Source organism: Tenebrio molitor, chromosome 2, assembly GCF_963966145.1.
Source record: "Tenebrio molitor chromosome 2, icTenMoli1.1, whole genome shotgun sequence".
Classification (NCBI taxonomy): domain Eukaryota; kingdom Metazoa; phylum Arthropoda; class Insecta; order Coleoptera; family Tenebrionidae; genus Tenebrio; species Tenebrio molitor.
The window spans coordinates 25,258,584-25,280,671 of record NC_091047.1 but is presented as its reverse complement, the minus strand read 5'-3'; the positions used below and the strand labels follow the sequence as shown (position 1 = coordinate 25,280,671).

Below are 22,088 nucleotides of genomic sequence, written 5' to 3'. Positions count from 1 at the left end.
CTTGCACACAATGCTTGAAAACACATCAAATCCAACTTCACAAATTATCGAACGCCATTTGAGAAGTTGGTCGTTAAAAGCATCAATCTCTAAAAAAAACTACCATAAAACCGTGGAAACAGTTCAAACAGTGACCCAAGCAAAAACTCCGATAGTATCACTTTGATTTGTTCAAGTTCGTTGACGTATAATCACAATCTTAATCGAGTAACAGTTAACTTTCTAATTGTAAATGATACGTTAATTTCGTGAATTGTACTTTTGGCAAATAATACAGTACTAAACTCTGACTAAACAATATGGCAGGTTTGGAATGAACTATAGAACTGGTTAAAGCTTTGGCAATACAAAAATATAAACACTTTTATCAAAAATACGAAACAAAATAAAATAACAGAAAAACCACAACCCTTACAGTAGGTACTACAATAAATAAAGTTGATCAACGTAACAAAACAATCTCTGACCTCTGTTGGAGGCCTTCTCATTGAATATCTACTAGAAAATGTGTATAACGATTAGTTAATAAAAAAATAAATACTTATATTCTCACATGTTACAATGTAGCAATCGGACAATAAAAGTCAAGCTTAAATTATGATCCTTAATAAATAAAAACAATCAGGACAAGGATGACACCTTGAGGCCCTTGCTTTTAGCTGCCGACTTGCTGTAAGGCGGCTTCAGACCGTAGGATTTGGGGACGTTGGGTATGCACTTTAGTACACCCTGAAACCCAGTCTTGCCCCCGTGTGTTGGCACAGTTTGAGTAGTCTGATGTATCAGGATCTCCTCCAGGTCGCATTCCCTGAAAAATAATTATTCAAGAGATGCAATCAAGTTAAATTGATTTCCAACGTGAAAATTAATATCTAATTTATGAAAAAAAATTACTTCTTTCACAGACAGGTTACTTTCGATAATTTTGAATCTGACATTTGACATTTCGACCATAGATACGAAGATTTTTCCATGACCTACTCGAATCGTGCAACAATTATTGAAAGCGCCATCTGTCTACATATATTTTCATAATTTCAAACGTTAGAAACATGTGAAAACATGTTGTTGTAGCACCACGTTATCATTTCTGCAACTAAACAGTTAAACACCATTTATTATCGACAAAAACTCTAACAATTAAATCCGTCTGTTTTACAACGCCTCCTGTCGATTTTTTTTTTTTTTTTTTTTAAATGTTTACTTATTTATTAAAATTTAACATAAAATAACATTTTTAATTTACAATGCGAAAATTTCCGATAATAATGCGGAATCTGGAAAAGTGCCCCGAATGCTTGCAGCGTTTCCACGTTGAATGGCAAGGGAAATCCTCTCAAAAAGGAATTTCTTAGATTTTGAATCCCCTGATTCCGCGATAAGTCGGTCTCCGATGACATTAATGAAATCTATTGTTTCTTTGCACCAAGGGCCTAAGGTTTCAAAGGCTAAACCTTTAAATATGTAGTTTGACGAAATAATTGAACGATATTTGTTATGTTTGCGTTTGCAAGCCATTTCAGCGGCAAAACCTGAGACTTCAGATGTTTTCAATACGTAACTGTCTGCAAGTGTATCTACGACAGTAACGTCCCAAACCAAAGGTTGACCTTTATTCCACGGTACTAAAGTCATCCCTCCTGTCGATTGATTTTTAAACAACTTACAAGATCCATCAAACGTCAAAAATATTATCCTTAACCACATACCTTGCATTTTCTAAAAATTCAGCGTATAATTTCGACGGTATTTGGCTCGGTTTCTCCGTCTTGTCCACGAACAGTTCGGTCTCTCTGTTATACAAATACAAGAAATCGTTCAATTGTTTGGCCACGACGGCAGCTCTGTCCTTACTATCCAAACTCTGGCTAGGAGTCTAAAATTACGTTATTACTCTTCTTAGCGCACATAAACGGTGACATACCACCTTAACCGTGTACGGAGTCCGCAGATAATTCGACGCTTTCTGCAAGAACTTCAACACAATTTCCATGTGGTCCTCCTGATCGGGCCCTGCAGAAATACGCCGCAAGACGCACCCCAAATAATGACTGAAAGTTCTCCTCGTTTCGCATTGCCTGAAACACACACACATCGTTAGCGTCGTCTTAAACACACTTTTCCTCACATTACGTCATCTTCTTCCCGTTTCTCAACATGTCGATGATTTGTTTCCTCAGTTCAGCGGAACGACTGTCTTTTGGTGTTTTTTTGGGGGCCAGAGCTGACCTGTGACCTTGACTCAACATTCTCTCATATCTGTCCTGTCGTGCGAGCGTAGTGCCTACACACAATGTTTCATAACAATTAAAAAAAAATCAATGAATAAGTGCGATGTACTAGGTGCACGGAATTTCAACCGTTGCGTGCACTTGAATAAGTTAACTACAAGTGGGGAATTTTAAATACATAGTCGGCTTGTCACCACTTCACATGCACGCCATAACTGAAATTTTAACAACTCGTACGAACTTCTACATACCTTTGTGACTGTCTAGCGATAAGTCTCTCTTTCTGTCCAACGAACTGTACTTCAAATTACACTTGTCAAATGCTTTGGTATTGATAGGAACTTCCGGGAATAAATGCGTGTACAGTAACAAATTGTAATTGTGGGCGCCGGAGATGTTGTAGCTGCTGTAAGAATTGTTGTTGCCTGAAATCGGGATTCCCGTTGCAGGATCTGAAATTTTATTTCGACAAAGTTGAAAAAAATGCGTGGAGAAAAATAATTATTAAAAAAAAAACTTTATTGCTATAAATACAGAAATGTTGAAAATGTAGATCTAATGGTAAAACATAAAAAAAAGTTACAAATAAAAATGATAATATGAGGAGACAAAACTAAATTAATCTGTCACAGAATTAAAGCGTAACATAAATTGCTTCGTTTATTCTAGCGGGGCTGTAATGAGGAAAACATTAGTTATGCAAATTATGCAATCCTGTATGATGTAATGTGTACAATTTGCAACAATTTTTTTTTAAATTTCAAATATTTTTTTATTCTGCGACAGGTCTATTAACAAAAATAAATTCTATAAAATTCCCTACGAAGAGCAATAATTATATTTTTTCCTAAAAGTATTGGAGATTAAAAAAAACAGATTTTGAAAATTCTCGAAAAAAATTTAACAAAATTCTGTTTCTATCTGATACTGTACATATTTTAATAAACTCACATAAAAATCTAGAAACTGCAGATTTTGCATTTATTTTTTGGCGTTAATTTAAATTTTTCCTCAGAGTTTTAATGAGCATTTCGTTCTAACGACTTAACGAGTCACTAAATATATAGCATTCACGATTGTTTCAAATTCGGTTACCGTTAGTTGTTTGTTATTTGCTGTTTTGTTGAGCAATACAGATGAACAAACCTATAATAACTATTTCTCCGTGACTTTCTGTGAAATTACTACAGTAATATGCTTATTCTGAGTAGGTGTTGGATAAAATAACTGTCTGCCATAAAGTTCAATCGAGAATATGTATAATTCTTGTGTGACACGATCCCTTTTTAACGCTTTAAAGTCGCTAAAATGGGTAACGAGAGTATCACAGCAAGAATATAAAACAAAAGAACTCATTTTGGTCTGTTTCCAACGGTAACTACATTTGTCAAAATAATTAATAATCAATGATATGACTCATGAAACCGGGGCAGCACATTGAAGGAATCCGTAGGACTTGCAGCCTGACTTCACTCGTAGATATCATCGGTAATAAACGTAGTATACTCTTGTTATACATATTACAGCTGAATGTACAGACATGTTCAAAAAAATCTGGGACAATTATTGTAACGTAACTCTTAATTTCACTTCTTCATATAAATCTGGGCCAACTTTTTTTTGGGTTTTAAATGTGACTTCAAGCAGTTAATTAATTAACATTTTATTAAAAAATATATTGTGACTAAAATTAACAATTCAATGGTTGTTATTTTATTATCATTTAGGCATTTTGCAGTAAAATTGGTTTAAAAAGTATAATCACTTGTCAACATTGACAAATAAATGAAATCTGCTAATTGTTCTGGCAGCAGAAAATCCATGGAAATATTGCCCACATTACCTTCGAAAAATAAAATTGTCCCAAATTTATCTGAACATGACTGTACATACCATTTTGCAATATTAGATATCATATCAACTGGTTTTGTAAAAAAATGTTTTTTTTTTTTTAAATTATAATAGGAGCAAAAAATGAAAATTACTTAATCATAAATTGAAGGTTAAACTTGATAACAGTGACACGAGTGACAGTGGTAGGTTTCATAAGTTACAACATACGGGAAATGAGCAGAACTTGTGCCAAAGTAAAGAGCGATCAAATTAATTTGTAACCGAGTTATCCATGAATCCGAAATCGTATGTCGTTATCTGAACTCCACGCTCCAATAAACACAGCTTGAAACACAGGTTAGATCTCGACATATCAATCGCAAAAGACATACGGATTCAAATCCATGGATGACTCAATTACAAATTAATTTGATCGCTCGATACTTTTGAGCAGATTTTTATTTAGACACCCGATAACTTCGATTTTATGTAACCAAAATTGTCAAAGTTATATGCAACGTGTTTACAACTAGGATTTTGTATAATAATTTAGCTAAAATATTTAATTAATTTTTATTAATTAAAAGAAAAAAAAATAATGTCTGGTATTTCATCTGTAATTAGACCACTTCACGTCTATTTGAAATGAACTATTTTCAGCATCAACCATGAAAAATACAGCGATATCTGTTTCACGTCAAGTCACGAAACACAAAAAGACGAGATTTAAACTTAATCGAACAAAACAGAAACTCCGGAAAGTCAGTTTCGTAAATTTATCTTCACATTTTCACCAAGATACGAGTACCTATAAAAAAATTGTATCAACCCGAAACGGTGTTTTATTTTCTCCCATTTTTATATAAAAACGTCATAAAAATGTCAGCAAACTTCACCGAAAGTGAACAACCTTCCTGAAATATGTCGTGGATTGTTCAATACAATTTATGTCAACGTATCACGCGACTGCATTTGTAAAAACCAACTCCTCGCCGGTTTTATTAATATTTACCTATCCGTACAAAAATTCTGTGTAAACTTGAAAAACAACAACATTCCTCCAATCAATTTAACACTTCCTGTTATTTTTATGCGTCAGTGACTTGCACGTTTTTTCGGTTATCGTAATTAAATTCTCATTTTCCGTGCGGATAAAAGTCATGTTATTCCCATCGCGTTCGAAATTGCCACCGTGCATTAGAGGAGCATCTGTAACTCATTCGGAGATGATTTACGACATTCTAAGGTCACAAATTAGGCAACATGTGTTTAAAAGTATGTAGTTTGAAAATTTACAATAAAACAACACATTGTAAAATGGCAAGGAACGAAACGTGTTGCGAGAAATAAATTACCTAAATATTGAGAATACTTCGTCCAACTGTCCACAGCCGGAAATATCCTGACGAATCCTCCTCTCCTGTCAAACTGGGCCTTCGCCATCTTGATAACCCTCGATTCTTCGGGGCTCAAAGTCAAAGCGCTCGACGACAACCTGTCCGCGTTCACCGACGAACTCTTCTTCGGGAGAGTACTGCTCAAGCCGTCGGCCGAGTGCACTCTTCTACACTACAATAAAACGACAATAACGTCAAAATTTAATTGCGAACCGCCAGATCATTACGTTTCCCAGTTTCATTTTGCTGCTGCTGTTCATTTTCAGCGACGCCGAAGTCAAGCTGTTGGTCGTCGGTCTCAAGATCGGATCGACAGCGGGGATTCCCACGAGAGTAAGAAGATCGGCCAGCATGGCCGACTTCAACCGTACGTCCAGAGGACTGTCGCAGCCCAGAGACGGCGACAGATTTACTTCCAACAGCCACGGTTTCAAATTGGAGTCGATCAAGATATCGAACCCGTAAAGCTCTGTTCCGACGGTTACTGGATTAGATCGTGTATCGCCACAATCGGTCAGACTCACCGAAACAATTGCTTGGATTAGGCACGAACATTCGACAGGCGGAAATAACTGAATTCGCCGAAGCTAGCATTGCTTTGATAACGAGATCTTCGACTTGAGACATCAGCAAAGCGGTATTTTTCCCTTCCGCCTTCAAGTGTCTCAATAACGCGCTTAAAGTCCACTTATGGCCTACGTTTTCAGCACTTGGGTCATCGGATCTGGTAGGACAAAGAAATGAAAGGGGGATGATGAGAACGCAGTGGTGGTGGGTGGCGATTTGGGGAGACTACAGAGTACAGACCAGCTGGCAGTGGCGGCTCGCGATAAATTCTCTCAAATTGGCTAAACTCTCATTTAATGCTTTGGCACGATAATCTAACGTACGATAAAAAGTGTGCTGCTAATACGTACAAATTTTCTTATTACGGACAGGTTTTCTTATGTGCAAAATTATCCAGATAAGAAAACAAATAAAAACTCCCTAATCCAGACAGTTCCCACTACAATCACGAACACTAAAATATTTTCAAATTATATCGAGCACCTTTTTATTACTGACAATTCGTGTAGCCTCCCAATGGCAGAGAAAAGAATTTTCCGCAAACACCCTAATAAGATTAAAATTAAATCTTCTTTGTTACACACTCTTACATTAAGCTCCATCATAACCCCCGAAATTACTCGTACGATATATTCTTTAAAAGATTACTTACATAATTTTTATGAAAAATAACTGCATTTTTAAGGGTGACTGGATGGATAAAACTATGTAATTATGTCCTACCATAATTTATTTAGTGAAATTCGAAAAGGAAAAATCATTCGTAACGTGAGTAACCCTTTGGCGCTCGTCCCGAAGAAAACGAAATTTGAAACATTTGAATTTATTCCTTTCATTTTCAAAATCAAGCATATGTGATGATTGGCGGAGCGAATAGAAAATGAAGAAAAAACTGAAGATAAAGGAAAAATTATACACTATACTAAAGCCCTGCGTTTCATCGTATGTAGAAAAAAATATTTGCGCAGCTCACTCCAAGAGTGCAAGACTGCAAAATCACACACTTTTTTTAAGTTCAGAAAGTACAGCTAGAAATCGTGGTACTTTTTGTGTTTTGAGTTAATGAAAATCTCCGTATTAGAGACTTTCTACTATTACGGAAAAAACCTTACTGTTAAAAGTATCTCTGAGCTTGATTGGTATTTAAGATTCAAAAGATACACAGTGAGCGCCAAAAGTAGGAATAATGGGAATATTTTCCTTCCTGTTGAATTTTTCATAAATAACTAGTCAATTTTTTTATAGTTTTCGATTATGTATTTTCATTTTTCCGCCTTTTTCCGTTTCCGCATCTTTATGACAAGCATCGTTTTTTTTTTGTAGATTTGCATAGACTTTTAAATTTTGATTTACGCCTGTGTATGACCTTTGGAATGACTGATGGTTCTTGAGATATCGTTTTTTAAAAGTCAAAACAAGGTGGCAGTGAAATTTTATAATTTTACACCGAAAATTCCACAAAAAATAAATTTTTGAAGAAAATGATCTTCACATGGTTGAATTTTAATATTTCGCTATCAGCGAAATAATTCTGAGATTAACTAAAACAACAAATTACATTACATTAAACATTTTCTTAAACAACCAAAGTAAATTATACTGTTTCTGTTTGCTCAATTGTAGCTGGCCAGTTGAAATTAACCCCTTGCTTTTTACATAACGCCATAAAAAAATGTAACAGGGTGAGATTGGGAGACGGGACAGGCTACTCAAATCCTCTTCAGAATCCTAAATTATGCAATTATTTAGGATTTATTTATAGTTTCCAAAATGTGCATTTTGAATGATCTTTTAATTTATTGTGAATTGAAACAGTAAAATTCAGCCGTGGAAGCATCATTTTCATATTAAAAAAATATTGTTTTATGTACTTTTAAAATTCGAACTCTCGATATCTCAGGAAACATGAATCTAAAGGTTATACATCGTACATGGGCATAAATCGAAATTTACTAGTGTATTCAAATCTGCAAAAAATGGGGTTGTCTTTTAAAAAAATTGCGATAATGCCATTGCGCGGAAACGGAAAGGGGCAGAAGAATAAAAATGATCGAAAAATATTTATTTTATAAAAAGAAAATCTGTATGTTCGAGTTATTTTCGAAAACACAACTGGAAAGAAAACATTTCCATTAATCCATAATTTTGGCGGTCACTATTCAGGGTTAGTCAAGTTTTACCGCCCGATCGAAAACACCCAGTTCTAATCGATTTAAAATTCTCAAAAAATTCAGGAATGATTGTGTATCGGTGTAGAATTCAATAACCGCTACATTCAGGACAAATTTGGTGTCATTGAAATCATGAAAACATTCAGTTTTTGAAATAAATGGAATTTGATATTAAAGTGCAAAATTTAGCTATGATTTAATATTAAACTGGGCGGTCACTTCCACAAAACGGGTTGACATGGGTTGTTTATAGTACAGTTGCGGAATTAAAATTTCGGGCACTATTTTTCTGTCACTTCAACAAAATCTCTGTAAAGCACCTTCTACTGTCATCATGACTGACATTCAAAAATAAAACTTTTCTGTGTCAGTCACCTAATCAATTTTGAATTTTGAGATTTCAGTTAGTTGCAGTGAGTGTAATTAAATCACCGCTTTGATATGTTGCCTACCCGTTATTATGCCACAAATGACAATTTTTGAATGCGAAAAAGACAAAAACACGACAAGAGTAAAAAATAAGGTTATTAACGTAAAGGTTGTTTTAGAGTTTATATCATGACATTCACAATAGTGCCCGAAATTTTAATTCCGCAACTGTACATACCAGTGCCACCTTTACTTTACAAAGTAAAGGTGGCACTGACTGTACCCTTTAAGGACTTAAGAATTACTAGAAAAGTTCTCAACAGATGTTTGTTGGCTGTTTACCAACAATGAGGTATGTATGTACATATTTATTTCTGACACTAGCTGTAAATCACGGTCATTTTTTGCTGTTAATGTTAAAATTGGAATTTGATGCAGATTTCATAAATGTGTTCTTTGAATTAATTGTGAATTATAAGCGTATACGATTTTTTTTTTGTCAAAATAGATTTTTTTCATTTAATGGTTCTGAATGAAGTAATACGGGAAAATTGATTGCACACATTTGAAGCCTTATATCAAGGGAATGTAACCCTATCGTTTCGTAATTGTTACTAATTTTTTAATAGGGTTTATCGTGCGGGCGATAAAACTTGACTCACCCTGTACATATAACTCCAACATGTCAAATTACGATTTACAAAAAGACGCTTTAGAATTGTTATTCAAAATTAATTTCATTTCTGAATGTGTATTTACTTTATTACGTTTATCGTAGTTACTTAACACGTTGAATGCCTGACTGGATCCTAGGAAGCATTGCGCTCTCGACGTGCTAAGCGGGTTTAGTTCCTTTTGCACAAACCTGCTGAAAATATCTCAACTGCAGGTCATGATCAAGCAGCCAATTAATAAATGACAGCAAAAATATTTGTGGAACACATTTTCATTCTTCCAGAATATACCTTATCAATGTTATCAATTAAAAAATTATTATCAATAATATTTTAATAAATTTGTTTTCTTATCTATTGGATTTTCTGCAAGTTTGTGCTATTCTACCGACCATCTATTTTCGTTAGTATACAAAATCTTCATAACGGAAAATTTTGTGGAGTTTTTTTCCATTGAACTTTGAAGTGAATAATTCCTTCACTACAAATGATGAAAAATGTATTGTCTAACTTAAAATCAACTGTTCTCTATCAACTACTGAAGCATTGTAAAAGGAAAAATAACTAACTAACAAAGTAAGAAACGATATTTATTAAGAAATTAGCAGAAATCCCTCATATAATCTTAAGGCTGTATGACACGATGCTAAATTTTGTAGAAAATTTGTTAGAAAATGAGAGAGACCCTCGATCAGGACCAATGAACGATCAGGATCATAGTCTGTCTTTGTCAGATCCTGATCGTTCATTGGTCCTCTCTCATTTTCTAACAAATTTTCTACAAAATTTAGCATCGTGTCATACAGCCTTTAAGCTAGTTTGACACGATGCTAAATTTTGTAGAAAATTTGTTAGAAAATGAGAGAGACCCTCGATCAGGACCAATGAACGATCAGGATCATAGTCTGTCTTTGTCATTCCTGATCGTTCATTGGTCCTGATCGAGGGTCTCTCTCATTTTCTACAAAATTTAGCATCGTGTCAAACTAGCTTTACAGGTAGAACACAGTCTCTCAACCTTCTTCACGATTGAACCCCTTCTCCGTTATATTATTTTCGTGCACTTATTTAAGCCAGGCCCCCTGTAACCCAGGGATTCTTAGATCTGGACTTAACTCAAGATTTAAAACCCTAAAGTTTTCAAAAGTTTGTTTCTTTCCATTTTAACTGCTAAAGTTCATCACATTTCTTCAAGCCTTCGTGGACCCCTTACGAGGACATCACGACCCCTGGGGGAACGCCGTACACGTTAAGAACCATTGCCTTTAGACCATATTAGGGTTAACATAAAAAGTAACATCTGACGTTTAAGACTGCGATGAAAAAACATAAGATGTGAAGTGACACGATTGCAGCGGGCTTAGATTAAATATAGAACAGAAATAAGCGAGGTGAACTCGTAACACCGCAATATCCATAGACTCAATTACAAATTTTCTCGATCACACGATGTAATTAATAACTGGAACATCGTTCTTTGATACCACGTCTAATGATAAAATTGCCGTCTAAAAATACGTTTTGCGGTGGCAACCTGAAACACGAACGTTCGAGCATTTCACTCTGGGCGAGATTTCCTAAGGAGTAAATCAGATTACGTGTCCTGGAAAAGAGAATCGTGACAAACTGAAAACTACGTCCTTGTTCGAGAGTGACTCAGTCGACATTTCAATGATTTGTGTGCAACGCGAGCGAGTTTCCCTATAAAACTCGGGGGAACTTCGGCAATAACTGCGATGTCGTCGATAAAAATATATTATCGTGGCGGGTTCTTCAACTAGGATATGACAATTTGTCACGGGTATATATCTCAAGAGGTCGTTCATGAAAGTCGATAATTTGTAAACGTTCGTCGAGCTAGTTTTCACGTGGGAAATTCACCAACGGTTCAGAATAATGTCCCAGTTATTTCTGTACTCTCAAAAAACCTTGGAGATACGTTGTCATTTTCTAGCACTATTATTAAGTATGTATATTGTCTGCTACACAAAAATTCATTCGTGTTTTTGTATGTATATAGTTTATTAACCTGGTAATGAAACCGCTAGATACTAAAATATTTATAATGTTTTCCTGTAACCATAAAATATTGTACATATTTGCAATAACAAGAAATAAATTTAATTAAAAAATTATATTGTACGAACTATAAATTATGTGATGAAACATTTTAAGGATATCACATTTTTTCTTATCGATTGGGAAAGACATCGTCGAAATAATCAATGTGTTCGTTCATGCAATTAATTTTCTGACGACTCATCGCCAAAATTTAATCTCCTCAAAAATACACCTAATTAGTAATTAACTTGTAATGGGTCTTAAATAAGAAATAATAGACATAATCACTTTAATATCATCTAATGCAGTCGCAAAAAACTAAGCGAGGTTCACAAAAAACTAAAATTAATTTTGCAAAAAAACATAATACAATTTTAGATTTAAATTACGATAGCCAATAAAGAAGAGCCAACAAAAGGTGATGAAGTAAATGGAATAGCAAATGTTTGAGTTGGATACAACGTGAACTATTCTTCAATATTTGTTGAGACAAATTCAATATAAAAGCTGTCCAAAATCGTTTTCACAAGAGGTGATTGATGGAAAGTGAAGGAACACTATGTCCTGTAAAATTAACTAGTAATATAAGAAAATTGGGTTTTTTGATATTAAATAAATTATGTAGGCACATAAAAAAATCAGATTTACACCGTTCGGTTAAAAATCTCCTAAAATTAATAAAATGTAAACATATTTAACAGGCAGCTAATTAAACGTTGGTGTTATGAGCAAGTCAAAAACCTACAAATACAAGTTTATCTGTTGAAGTTGGGCGAAAATGAAACTTTTAACTGGAAGATTTATGCTTCATTATAAATGAATGAGTGAGTGATAAAATCATGTATAATGTATAATTTGTAATGGAGTTAGTCTTGGAGTTGAAACTGCATGTCTTTTCCGAATGATATGTTTAACTATAGCAACAAAAGTTACCTACGTCACTGGAACACTTTAACGCAACTTATATTCTTCAATGTTTTAAACATGTACGTAGAAATCGCAGCCCTTATAACTTATTTTTAGACGCTAATTTAAATCTTTCGTCGGTCTTTTGGTAGGTACTTCGTTGTATAACATGCAACAGGAATCTCTGCTGTATGGATGTTTACACGAAACGTAAACAAACAATTTTTTAACCTTACTTTCCCGATTCGTATTTTCTGGCTGTCGTTTATGCAATACATATGGTAACAATGTAATAAAACAAATATCCTCGTAGTATTTTTTCAATCGAAATATTTAATAATACAATTTAATTTAATTTTTTATTTATTATTTCCAAACTTAAACCGATTACAAACTTTGATCACACGATACATATAGCAAGAACATTGTCCACGGACATTTTATTTATTCAGTTCTTAATGATTCCACCAAAGTCAACTTACTTTTTTGAACCATAGTGTACATCAAAAATAATTAGAATGTATAGTATCTCCAGTCTGTCTGTACCTTTACGTTAAGTATAAGTATTTCAAAATAAAAATTAACAATGTTCACATTAGAACCACTACTTTACAGATCTCTTAAATAATTCACAATGTATTATCTTTTTAACCAGGCACTATAAACCGTACTAAAAGAAAAATTTGTTGTACGTACAATAAATTAATAAAAATATGATGTGACGACATTTAAAAAAGTTTTAAATAATTGACAATGCATTTTAATTATATTTTTGTTTAATGTAAGTAAACCAGATAGTACAATCTGAAAAATGTGATAATTCTCGTCTTATCATCGTTAAAACATACAAACATCGTCTACAACAATTTAAATTAAAACAATGAAAAATTATTGTCACGAAAAGTGACACAATTGTGCATTCTCCCAACAACTTTGAAGGAGAACAAACCAAATCGTGGTGCAATATAAGCACATCTGGTGGTACAAATATTTAAGTGCATACACATTTTTACGTAATAACGCACTTACGAAATCGCTCTATGTGGAATATCGAAACGATTTTAATTAATTTTTGAACATTTACTTTCAGAAAATAAATTCCTTTCACACTCGTGTTTCGATTTCAATCCACTTTAGGCCAAATGCTATTTTTGCGTCGTCATTATTGTCCCGATTCCGAAACAGTCCCGTGGCTCTCAACTTTTTTCGATCGATTTTTAACGTCAATTACCTCTATTACAGATAATAATATCGTTACAAATTGGACAATAAAAAACAACCCATCACCATGTGGGACGATAATTTTACCATTAGCGAAATTATGAATGCATTCCTGCTCGATCCATTTTAATGCGGAATTATTCAAGAGTGGCACATTTCAATTGTTCGAATTGTATCCGTTCACGAGGTGCACCGTTCAAAAAAAAATACTCCACACCCAGTTAAGATCGGTCGTGGAGTCATTAACTGTTGTTTAATTGGGAAAAATTTGTGCCGCTACATAAATTGAGCGTATCCGAGAAATCCGAATGAAACGCTTATCAGACCGCGTCCATTCGCTTTCGGACAAGCGGAACGTTGCCGCCAAAAATATTACGTAAATTGGGACGAGAACGGAATCATGCCTAAATTATCGACGTCAAAGCACAAGTGCTACCGAGTAATTCCACCGACCTGTAATAATGTTCGTGTTTTTAATCATCGTGTCGTGTTCGTCACGTTCTCCACTAAATAATTACACAATATCGGGGGATCTCGTTAGAAAATTCCCCAGTGAGCCGCCACTGCACGCAAGCTAAATATCCAACCTAGATTTGCTCTGGTAACAATAAATTAAATTCGTCAAGTTATCCGGTTGGTATTTAACGTCTGGAAAAATCTGCACACTCTGGAGGTACTTACTTGACGTAATCACTATGATATTTGTTAATACTATAATTACAGAGGTGCATACAGGGGTTCCACAGCTGTTTATGACTAGAATCGTATTTGACGGTGGCGAACCGCACTAGGCCCTCTTCGTATATGTACACTAGCAAAGGGTCAAAAGAAGTGACAGCCACGTACAAGCGTAGGTCACACTTGTGACCGGCTACTAAAAGGGGTTTCGATATATATTTGGCCACGACGACTGGTTCTTCTAGAGGCACTTGATTTGGTGTTTCAACAATAAAAATACCTAAAACCCAAGTCTCACCCTTCGTCGTCGACCAAAACCTCCGACCCTTACCTCTCCCTCTGCTCGAAGCCACAGGTTTGACAATCCAGGGACCTTTGATCCTGTGATGGGTGGTACACAACTCCCCGTACTCGGTCGGCATGACGAAAGTCTGAGGGATGAAGTCGAAATGTTTGTAACCTTTGGCATGCTGCATTCGTTCGATGTTTTTGTACAGGCGATCCTTGCGGGTCAGCTCGTAGGACCTAGGGAAATGATTGACTCTTTGGTGGGGAGCCATGGACCTCAGTGCTCCTTCATTTTCGAAAAAATGCACTCGTTAACGATCGACACAAAACATCTACGGTCAACGGACCTGGTTTCGGATGAGATCCGGTCCACAGCAAGTTAAAATCGGAAGAGTTTGGTGCCACTTCAGTTATTCCGTGACACTCCAGGAGCTTCGATAGGAGCTTGGTCTCGGCTTGCAAGACCTTGTAAGTGATGTGGAGCTTGTAACCGGGCTTTTCTTGGATCGAAATCTGGGTACAGTTGGCTAGAGCTGAACTTTTGAACACCAAACAGGCATTCCGACAACCCAGAGTACCACCAAGCAACCAAGTATCGGGCGGGAGTGTTGGCTCGTGGGTGATTATTTTACTGTTAATGGGTTATTGGCAAATTAAACACAAAATTCCAAAATCCGGAGTCCCTTCTTTTTGACTTCACATGTTAAAAAATGTCCAGTCGAGGCAGGTTTGCAATTGCAAATCCGTCCTCGACAAAAATAGATTGACGGCGTAGGGATTCACGAAAATCTTTACAAGAAACAACACATTCGAAAAAAACTAAATAAATGATGCTGACGGTACTGTAAATTCTTCAAGGACTATTAAAAATGCTTAGTTATCCTTTGAAAACAGTTAATTGGAGATTTTTTTGCAAATGATGAATTGCAAAGGATATGTTGTTGCGCTCGCGATCGAGTGCTACGAAAGCACAACATTCTAAAAGCAGTGATGCATTGTCCTAGTCACAACTATTTTTACATTTCCCGAGTGAACATCGTTGAAAAATAGCTCGTTTGATTGCCGTCTCATAAATTTATTATCGTAATAACCCGTACGGACAAACAAAAACGGGAGCGGATACAATTTAACGCTTGCATCGAAAATGTAACGGAAAAATTACGCTACTGTCTATTTGCATGTGGTACCTTATATAGAGTTTTAATTCCAAATATAGATTACACTTTATGGGGACTTGCAGTATCAACCAATTAGGAATGGAAAAGTAATAAACGTCTTTATCATACTAATTGGTGTTATGACATCACAACATGAAAATTAATTATATGAAAATATTGATTAAACAGATAATAATCACGCAATGACATCACTATCGAGAAAATAGATAAATCTCTCTGAATCTGAACAAATGAGAAAGTTACTGTTTTTGTCCCCTCAGCCATAAAAACAGACCTAGAAAACAATAAATCGTGACGAGTAATTACACAACAAACAGACAGGTTGTTACATTTGCCAATAGAGACCTGACAAGTTTCAAGTCTATTTTGTAGAAAAAAAAATTTTTTTTAATTTCTCAAAAATTTTTAGGGTTAAAAACGCAATTTAAAAATGGGGTAACCTTTTATCAGAGGAATCCTCAAAAAGGACAGACTGGGATGAAGGTTTCTCTAGGAGGTCTTCAGTAAAATCATTTGGGTGCCAGGCAAAAATTATAGGTTTTGATATACTCCTGGCGACATGATAAGTTATAATACATGCAACAAAAAAATCAAGGGGTTCACTCACCGGTTTAATTCAATTTGGGGGACTTTCGTGGGAAAACTTAGAGAATCTGAACTGCTAGCACTCGATGTTGAAACTTCATCGATAGTGTCTCCCATGTGCTTTTCCATCTTGATGACTGCAATGATAAACTGAAACTGAAGAAAACGACCTTCATTTAAAAAAACGGTCGATGTAAATGGACAAAATTTAGGTTATGCATAATACCAAATATGGTCACACATTTTTAAACGGGGTTAACATGAATAAAACGACTTTTTATATTAATGTAGGTGAAGTTTACGTACATTTGGTTAAGTTTCGTCGAAAATTAATGATTCATATTAATTTAAATGATTTTGAGTGTGACACTAAAATTTTACAACACTTCACTTCAAATTTTGTTACTTTTTTAAAGAAACGCCATTTTGTTTATTTTTAAATGCCTGTCGTCGGTAACGTAGAAATCGTAACTGTCACACTGTACAGTTTTCACTCAAAAAATTTTTATAGGTAAAAGCTTCTGCATCACAATAAACACACAACAGAGGAATCGTCACGTTAATTCAATACTTCAAACCATTGAGACGGTATAATTAATATTTCGAACATAACCTCAAACGAGTCCACAGTTAACCTCACTTTTACATAACACTCAATAACAATGGCAATGTTCAACTTCCCGTGGATAAGAAGGTTTATACGAAAACACATGAGTTATGTACCTGAAGAGAGGGCACATATTTGGAAACAAAGACTGTCCGTGGTGTACATGTTGGTGGCGTGGAACGCATTCGGCTTTGTGGTGTACAATATATACAAAGGCAACTCTGATTGGGCCAGAAAGTACAAATCAGACGCAGAATTAAGTTTAACGCCAGGTACGAAAACACCAAATTATAAAATAAAGCATTCATTTATTAACCTGTCTTAATAGCGCAACAATGGTCAAGAACTTTAGGCATAAAGGATGCAAAAGTCATAAAAGTATCTGGACTAAATGTATCTAACTATGAAATCCACAATGATTTCGATGAAGCGTCGAATAATGCAACTGGGAATGAAGCAGTACAAGAATAAATAGACTTAAATCACATTTTTGTTAAATTATAAATACAAAGGAACATGTCGCTTTTTATTGACCAGTCACAGCCCCTGTGTTGTTTCGACTGTTTCGAAACTTTTCCATCTCGACAAGTAAAGCAGACCTAAAACACAAACCTTAACACTTCATCACTTGGAAGAAGCAAGAGTACCTGTAGGTCTCATATCGCATTACAATATACTGCAATTCTTGCTTGTAAAGGCGCGTCAGCATACCGTTGTAACAATCCAACTCTTGGAGACGAAACATGTCCCACCTCAGCTTGTGATCCAGATCGGGACTCGCTAAAAATCGTAAATAAATCTATTTTGTCTGAAAATAATCTGTGTTTATTTACCCTTAAAATAAATATTAAGCCAATGAGGAATTTCTTGGAGTAAATATGGATTTGCTGGGACTAAGACACTGTGTGGCTGGTAATGAGTCGTCCTCGGAGGATCTAAATATCTCACTTCTGGTTGATAATTATAACAAGGCACTAGACAAGGATGCTCGTATTGAGCTTGTTTGGTAATGTGACTACAAAGAATACGTTAAAAACTACTCCATCACCAGCAAATCACACAAACTTGACATAATATATGCCGTAATGGGGCGAATGCACACACTGCCACCCCGTTGGAAGACCTTCTCGTTCTAAAGGGTGTGACCAATGGGTAGTTTTGGTATTATGATCGATGTAATACTTGCGGCCTCTCAAAGTGTAATCTACTGACCATCCTGGGGGCAGCGGCAACTCGTCCGATTGCTCTGAAAACATTTGTTTCTTGTGGTACACCATGTTTCAATGTAAGGCTCACGTTGACACCACTATCTTGTATAAGTAGTTGCATAAGATTGAAATGAAGGTTTGCTGTATTGTAAGTGATGTAAGCAATATGCATCTGTCTGCGCTGTTCTGGCAGCGCTTTACAAGGTTCTTTTTTCATATTTCTTGCATTCGTTTTACTGTCAAGGCGTATACATAAAAATGACCAGTCATTAATTACAATGTTTTCTTTTTATTTAATGGATTCAGGTATAACGATGTAACGGCAAATTTTGTTGTATCAATGGTTATTTATATTAAAAAAAAAAAAAAAAAAAACAGAAAACTATTAACAAATTAAAGACAAGATTTCCTTCTCAGATCTTTTTTCTACAAATACATATTTCATCACCGAATTACGTATACAAATACCAAGACAATTTTGTAAATTAACAAAGAAAAAACGCAAAGCTTTGAAGTGTTGGACAATAAATAGCAACCCCTTAAACATTCTCTAATGTTATTATCTGCCATTACATTACATTTTAATTATGGCATTTCTGGAATTTCAGTGAATAAACTTGCCAAAAAATAAAGTTATGTTCGACACTGTCACAATTTGAGAAATTTCTCCTATGTGAACGGATTTTGATAAATGTCACAATTTGTCAAAACGAGACGTCAAGCTAATTTTAAAGGTTTTTAGGGATTTGGAGCCTTTAAGGGGCTCGTCGAACAAAAAAACGTTGTATTCAACTCGTTCGTGTGTAAATTGGACCTTTTTTGGCACTCGTGGGCCTTTAAAACGCTCGTTTCACTCGCGTTTTAAAATGGGCCACGCGTGCCAAAAAAGGCCCAATTTACACACAAACTCGTCAAATAAACTACTATTTTAGCATCCAAGGAAACTTTTTGACAAATATTTTTTCACTATCAAAAATGACATACTTTGCGACTTGATAACGATGCATAAACGTCACGTTTTTTTGACAGTTGTAGAAAAACTTTATTTTTTACAAAAATGAAAAGTCTAAAAAAAACTTCGTTTTTTCCTGCAAAGCCCAGTACAACTTACACCGCTAAAATTTTGAAAATTCGCAGGATGTTGCAGGGGAGAAGTTAGGCAATCGGAAAAACACATTGTATAACTGGTTGTTGGTTTCAAGGGGTTGAAACAGTAATGTGAAAAATAATAAAAATGAAGAGTTTCAAGCATTAAAGCAACAAGAAATTTATTATTGATTAAAAAAAAAACTTTTAAATTCAGACAAACGGACAACCGATTCAAACTAATTTATGTCACTATTATCACTATCATCAGAGGAATTTTGTAAATGTATAATTAATGGTTCCATAACAGTTTCCATTAAGCCATTCAAGTTCCACATTTTGTCTTCTTCTTTAATTACGTGTTGCACGCACTTTTCCCACCTCTCTGGTGTTACATTCTGGATACCTTTCTCTAGCAACAATCTAACGTCTTCCAACTTAAATGTTTTGTTGTTAGCAGCCACATAACCTTTTACTTGAGCCCAAATCATTTCTATTGGATTGAGTTCACAGTGGTAGGGAGGAGTTCTCAGAATTTTGACGTTATGCGCTGCTGCTAATTCCTCAACTGTATAAAGTGGCTGGACTGGCTTATGAAGAGATGCCAAATCTAACAGTTCACATTTGAGTAAGTTATTTTCAAAAGGAATTTGTTTTATTTCCAAAAATTCTTTAATTTGTTCTTTTCGCCATGCTGAAGTTGGCCATTTTTCTAAAACTCGGCTATGGTATGGAGCATTATCTAATACTACTACTGAGTTCTGAGGAATCAAACTTAAGATTTTAGTGAACCAAGCTTCGAATTTTTCAGAATTCATCTCGTCGTGATAATCTCCACATTTAATTCCTTCAAAAACTAACAACCCCTTGTTAACAAAACCTTTCTCGTTTCCAATGTGTACCACTATTAGACGTTTTCCTCTTCCGCTAGGATTTTTTAACCCGGCTGACAAATCTTGGTTAAACAGCTCTCTTTTGCTCATTAGGTTCTGGTCTACCCATATTTTAGATCTGACATGACCCGAGTTCACCCATGTTTCGTCTAAATAATATATGTTTTTTTTTTGCTTTCGTAATTCTTTTATTTGACGTAAGTATTTTCTTCTCCACATTACAATGTCCTCTCTATCTAATAATATACTTTTCCTACCTCTCTTGATAAATCTGTTAATTGTAAAGATTACGCTTTTAATTAATCAAAATCTCATTTTGTTGTCTACTCACGCGAAATTTAGAGATTTTAACATCTTATATAATTTGGATCTACTCATTTTTGGAATTTCTTCATTTTGTTGTATCTTGGCATGAATCAAATTTAGTGTTGGGGGAAGATTATCGAAAAAGAACTGGTGTACAGTTCGTCGTATTAAATACTTTTGATGTTCCTTTAAAATTAAAAGATCTTCACGTTGAGGTACTTTCGGTGGTCTAAGGGAACCAGTGTTTTTTTCCTCGGCCAAAACTCTTTTAACTGTTCGCACAGAACGACCTATTAGATTAGAAGTATTTCTGTTAGTCTTCATTAATGAAGAGAATAAAAGATATGTTACCTGTGTATTCGCAACACTTGCTTAATAAAACAGTTTTGTTAAACTGAGGATGATCGTGTTCTAGTCCTTTAAAGACATTAAGAATCATCAGTTTCTCATTAACGGTAAGTTTGCCTTTGATCTTTTCACTCATTTTTAAAAAGCAGAAATGACAACACATGTGACAGATACATCCCCTGCTAGCAGGATTAATTTATTGTTTTATTGTAAAATAACCGATTTTTAACTAATCCTATTGGCTTATTTCAAATTTCCCGCCACGGCTTGGGCCTTGCAGGGAAAAACAGACTATACATTTAGTCACAGTGACAATTGGCATTTTAAACACTTTTAATGCAACAAAATTGGCCTTGTTCCGTTTTTTTTTTTATCTAGATCACGTATTATATAGATTTAGATCAATTTTCCTTTGTTCGGTGCACATCTACGCAACACTTAATCTTCTTATCTTAATTTTCTATTTTATCTGATACCGTTTTGAACGCATTTTTTTTTCACATTGAGAAAGATCATTCAAATGCATACATAACGCAACCATTAATACAAAGCAACTTGGTTAAACTGGAACAGACCACAGCACTTACCTTGACTACTTTCATTTCTTCCCAAAGTGTGTCGAAGGTGATGTGCAAGGGATTCCCCATAAGACATGCCTTGCAAAGGATTTGAGTATCTTTCCACATTCGTGTTACTATAAATAGGTGTTGTATCTTGACTCTTGCAAGCACTGTCACTGGTATTTTGATAAATGGGCGAATGATTTCTGTTATAATTTAAATTGTTATCCTGAGAAGTCAAGGGATAAATCTGGTCAATTTCCACATAATTTGCATTCTACAACCGAGAACCTCATGAAAACGTTATTATTCCACTATTTAAAAATATACCGCTGAATTATCACTGTATGTTGGGCTTATATGCTGATTCATATAGATATGTTGTGCTGAAGATGTTGAGGAACTTGGGGCATTTATGTACAATGAATTATTTTCATTATTTGTTGACAGATTGGCAAATCTACAAAAACTTGACTAGACGCTACTTCTATCAATGGAAACCACTAACCTCGTCGCTAGATCAGGCACAGAAGAGCTGGGAGTGTACTTGCCTTGGTGCGCCCCCAAGCCAGAACTGATAGTAGTCTTTTGATTGCCAAATTTCTGCACTGTAATACTATTTTGGTTCATCCCCCGGTTCAAAGACGGAGGTAGGGATGACCGACTTTGATTAGAAAGTCTCCTCTTTGGCTCCGTGGTCCAGACATTTATGACTGAGGAAGAAATATAGGTTATGTATCGCATGTCAAAAATGCGTATTCTGGCTCACTTGGCATTTCAGGGGGGGTGTCTTTTTTGACGTATTTTCCAACCACCCCTTCTTTGATCGTCTTCAAATCCTTGTTTTTTCGTGATAACATGGTTATTTGTGAAAAATCACGTTCTATTTTGATACCTCTGTGCTCATATAAATGTCAAAAA

At 35.1% G+C, this 22,088-nt stretch overlaps 3 protein-coding genes and 1 long non-coding RNA gene across 6 annotated transcripts; 1 reads left to right on the top strand and 3 right to left on the bottom strand.

The window, feature by feature from the left end:
- Window positions 1-522: 522 nt before the first annotated feature.
- Window positions 523-16,618, bottom strand: TTLL5 (Tubulin tyrosine ligase-like 5). Of its 3 annotated transcripts, none has more exons than XM_069040184.1 (14): window positions 16,466-16,618; window positions 16,182-16,315; window positions 16,015-16,125; window positions 14,744-15,027; window positions 14,440-14,682; window positions 14,112-14,388; window positions 5,986-6,185; window positions 5,689-5,930; window positions 5,420-5,633; window positions 2,483-2,683; window positions 2,134-2,284; window positions 1,925-2,078; window positions 1,710-1,876; window positions 523-808 (listed from the first exon to the last, which is right to left on the bottom strand). In XM_069040184.1, the coding sequence occupies exons 2-14, from the start codon at window positions 16,286-16,288 to the stop codon at window positions 622-624; spliced, it is 2,538 nt and encodes an 845-aa protein (XP_068896285.1). In that variant the 5' UTR covers window positions 16,289-16,315; window positions 16,466-16,618; the 3' UTR covers window positions 523-621. The 3 variants fall into 3 exon arrangements, with proteins under 3 accessions (XP_068896285.1, XP_068896286.1, XP_068896287.1); XM_069040185.1 differs by having other exon boundaries at window positions 1,928-2,078; window positions 16,466-16,617; XM_069040186.1 differs by lacking the exon at window positions 16,015-16,125.
- Window positions 16,619-16,635: 17 nt separating this feature from the next.
- Window positions 16,636-17,281, top strand: LOC138124987 (uncharacterized). The gene is made up of 2 exons (XM_069040190.1): window positions 16,636-17,038; window positions 17,095-17,281. The coding sequence occupies exons 1-2, from the start codon at window positions 16,822-16,824 to the stop codon at window positions 17,235-17,237; spliced, it is 360 nt and encodes a 119-aa protein (XP_068896291.1). The 5' UTR covers window positions 16,636-16,821; the 3' UTR covers window positions 17,238-17,281.
- Window positions 17,055-22,072, bottom strand: sav (salvador). The gene is made up of 8 exons (XM_069040187.1): window positions 21,937-22,072; window positions 21,676-21,880; window positions 21,498-21,627; window positions 21,195-21,444; window positions 17,832-18,012; window positions 17,600-17,781; window positions 17,414-17,546; window positions 17,055-17,365 (listed from the first exon to the last, which is right to left on the bottom strand). The coding sequence occupies exons 1-8, from the start codon at window positions 22,025-22,027 to the stop codon at window positions 17,293-17,295; spliced, it is 1,245 nt and encodes a 414-aa protein (XP_068896288.1). The 5' UTR covers window positions 22,028-22,072; the 3' UTR covers window positions 17,055-17,292.
- Window positions 18,019-21,188, bottom strand: LOC138124988 (uncharacterized). The gene is made up of 3 exons (XR_011157318.1): window positions 20,611-21,188; window positions 20,285-20,549; window positions 18,019-20,224 (listed from the first exon to the last, which is right to left on the bottom strand). It is a non-coding gene; the product is annotated as an uncharacterized lncRNA (long non-coding RNA).
- Window positions 22,073-22,088: the final 16 nt, after the last annotated feature.

Coding starts and splice junctions, on each gene's coding strand:
- sav (XM_069040187.1), bottom strand. CDS start 22,027: ATGTTATCACGAAAAAACAAGGATTTGAAGACGATCAAAGAAGGGGTG. Junction 21,628..21,675: donor GTGCCTGATCTAGCGACGAG/GTTAGTGGTTTC, acceptor AAGTTTTTGTAG/ATTTGCCAATCTGTCAACAA. Junction 17,366..17,413: donor ATGCGATATGAGACCTACAG/GTACTCTTGCTT, acceptor TTTGTGTTTTAG/GTCTGCTTTACTTGTCGAGA.
- TTLL5 (XM_069040184.1), bottom strand. CDS start 16,288: ATGGAAAAGCACATGGGAGACACTATCGATGAAGTTTCAACATCGAGT. Junction 14,683..14,743: donor CGGATCTCATCCGAAACCAG/GTCCGTTGACCG, acceptor TCGAAAATGAAG/GAGCACTGAGGTCCATGGCT. Junction 5,634..5,688: donor GCAAAATGAAACTGGGAAAC/GTAATGATCTGG, acceptor GTTTTATTGTAG/TGTAGAAGAGTGCACTCGGC.
- LOC138124987 (XM_069040190.1), top strand. CDS start 16,822: ATGGCAATGTTCAACTTCCCGTGGATAAGAAGGTTTATACGAAAACAC. Junction 17,039..17,094: donor AGAATTAAGTTTAACGCCAG/GTACGAAAACAC, acceptor CTGTCTTAATAG/CGCAACAATGGTCAAGAACT.